Source organism: Bison bison, unplaced genomic scaffold (genome assembly GCF_000754665.1).
Source record: "Bison bison bison isolate TAMUID 2011002044 unplaced genomic scaffold, Bison_UMD1.0 scf7180017845924, whole genome shotgun sequence".
NCBI classification, from domain to species: domain Eukaryota; kingdom Metazoa; phylum Chordata; class Mammalia; order Artiodactyla; family Bovidae; genus Bison; species Bison bison.
In genome coordinates, this window is record NW_011476497.1 from 29829 (window position 1) to 31518 (window position 1690).

The 1690-nt window shown below is 43.3% G+C and overlaps 1 protein-coding gene across 1 annotated transcript; it reads right to left on the minus strand.

Moving 5' to 3' along the window:
• Positions 1-450: 450 nt before the first annotated feature.
• LOC104987091 (olfactory receptor 51F2-like) lies at positions 451-1395 on the minus strand. The gene has a single exon (XM_010837855.1). The coding sequence runs from the start codon at positions 1393-1395 to the stop codon at positions 451-453; it is 945 nt and encodes a 314-aa protein (XP_010836157.1).
• Positions 1396-1690: the final 295 nt, after the last annotated feature.

A 1690-nucleotide genomic window follows, 5' to 3' on the forward strand; every position in this document is an offset into this window, starting at 1 on the left:
GGACTATAGCCTGCCAGGCTCCTCAATCCCTGGGTCAGGAAGATCCCCTGGAGAAGGAAATGGTAACCCACTCTAGTACTCTTGCCTGGAAAATCCCATGGATGGAGGAGCCTGGCAGGCTATAGTCCATGGCTTCACAAAGAGTTGGACACGACTGAGTGACTTCACTTCACTCACTCGTGGTTTAATTTGTCCTTTTACAGACATATTTTAAGCATGATCCTATTCCATGCCAGGTGCAGTACTTATGAGAGGCTTACATATACACAAGACATGCATCCTGTTCTCAAAGAATGCAGTTTAGAACTGTGCATAAAGTAAGTTACTGGATCATCTGAAGATTAAAGCATGTATAAACATATTTTAATATATTGTGGTAGCTTACACTAGGGAATGACCAAACATCAGTCAGAGAAGACAACCTAATGAAAGATTACACTGGAAATGCCACTAAATTATTTTAGAAAGAGCTACTTTAACCATGGCCTTCTGAATTTGCTTTGTCTTCACACTATAGATTATGGGATTCATTACAGGAGGGATGAGCAGATAAATGTTGGCAATGAGAGTATGCACAAGGGGCGGGGCGTGCTTCCCAAATCTATGCACCAGTGACAAGCTGATCATGGGGATGTAGAAGATGGCAACGGCACTTATGTGGGATACACATGTTCCAAAGGCCTTTTTCCGCTCTTCTGGGGAGGCAATGCTGAGCACGGAGTTGATGATCGGGACGTAGGAGAGAAGGATCAAGACAGAGTCCAAGGCAGCGGTAGAGATGACAATGGCCAGACCAAATGCACTGTTGATCTTGGTGTCTGTGCATGAAAGCTTCATCACATCAGGGTGGAAGCAATATGAATGGTGCAGAACATGACTTCCACAGAAGGACAGACGCTTAAGGAGCAGGAGTAAAGGCACTACAACTGTTGTCACCCTAACAACAATGGCAAAGCCCACTTTGATGATCCTTGAATTGGTTAAGATTGTGGCATATCTCAGTGGATTACAGATGGCAATGTAGCGATCAAAGGCCATTGCAAGGAGTACCGAGGACTCCATTAAGGTAAAACCATGGATGAAGAACATTTGTCCAATGCAGGCATCAAAGCTGATTTCTCGGACATTGAACCAGAAAATACCCATCATGGTGACCAATGTGGAAAGGCATAGTCCTAGGTCCATGAAGGATAGCATGGAGAGGAAATAGTACACGGGCTCATGAAGGCTTGACTCAGTGATGATGACGAACAAGATCATGCCATTCCCTGAGATAGCAATGACATAGAGACAACAGAATAGGATGAAGACCCAGGCATGGTAGATTTCAAAACCAGGGATGCCTGTAAGAAAGAAGACTGTAGGGTGGAAAATGCTCTGGTTGAACGATGGCATGATGAGTGAAGGAGGCAAATTTCACTGGGAAAAACGAGCAAGTCCTACAAAAACAGGGAGGAAAAATGATTTCATGCTTTCCACATATCATACAATTTAGGATCACTAATGAACCGTGTCTTGTTCTTAAGTGTAAGTGCATTATTATTTACTCTTATTAGGTTTAGAGTTAATCTTGGTTGACTTAAGGGAAGAAAGAGAGGACTAAATCCAGAGCGGCTGAGTTTTACCAGAGTCCCACTTGTTACCTCCAGGCTTCAGTATATATCTATGTACACAGATATAAGAGGAGATT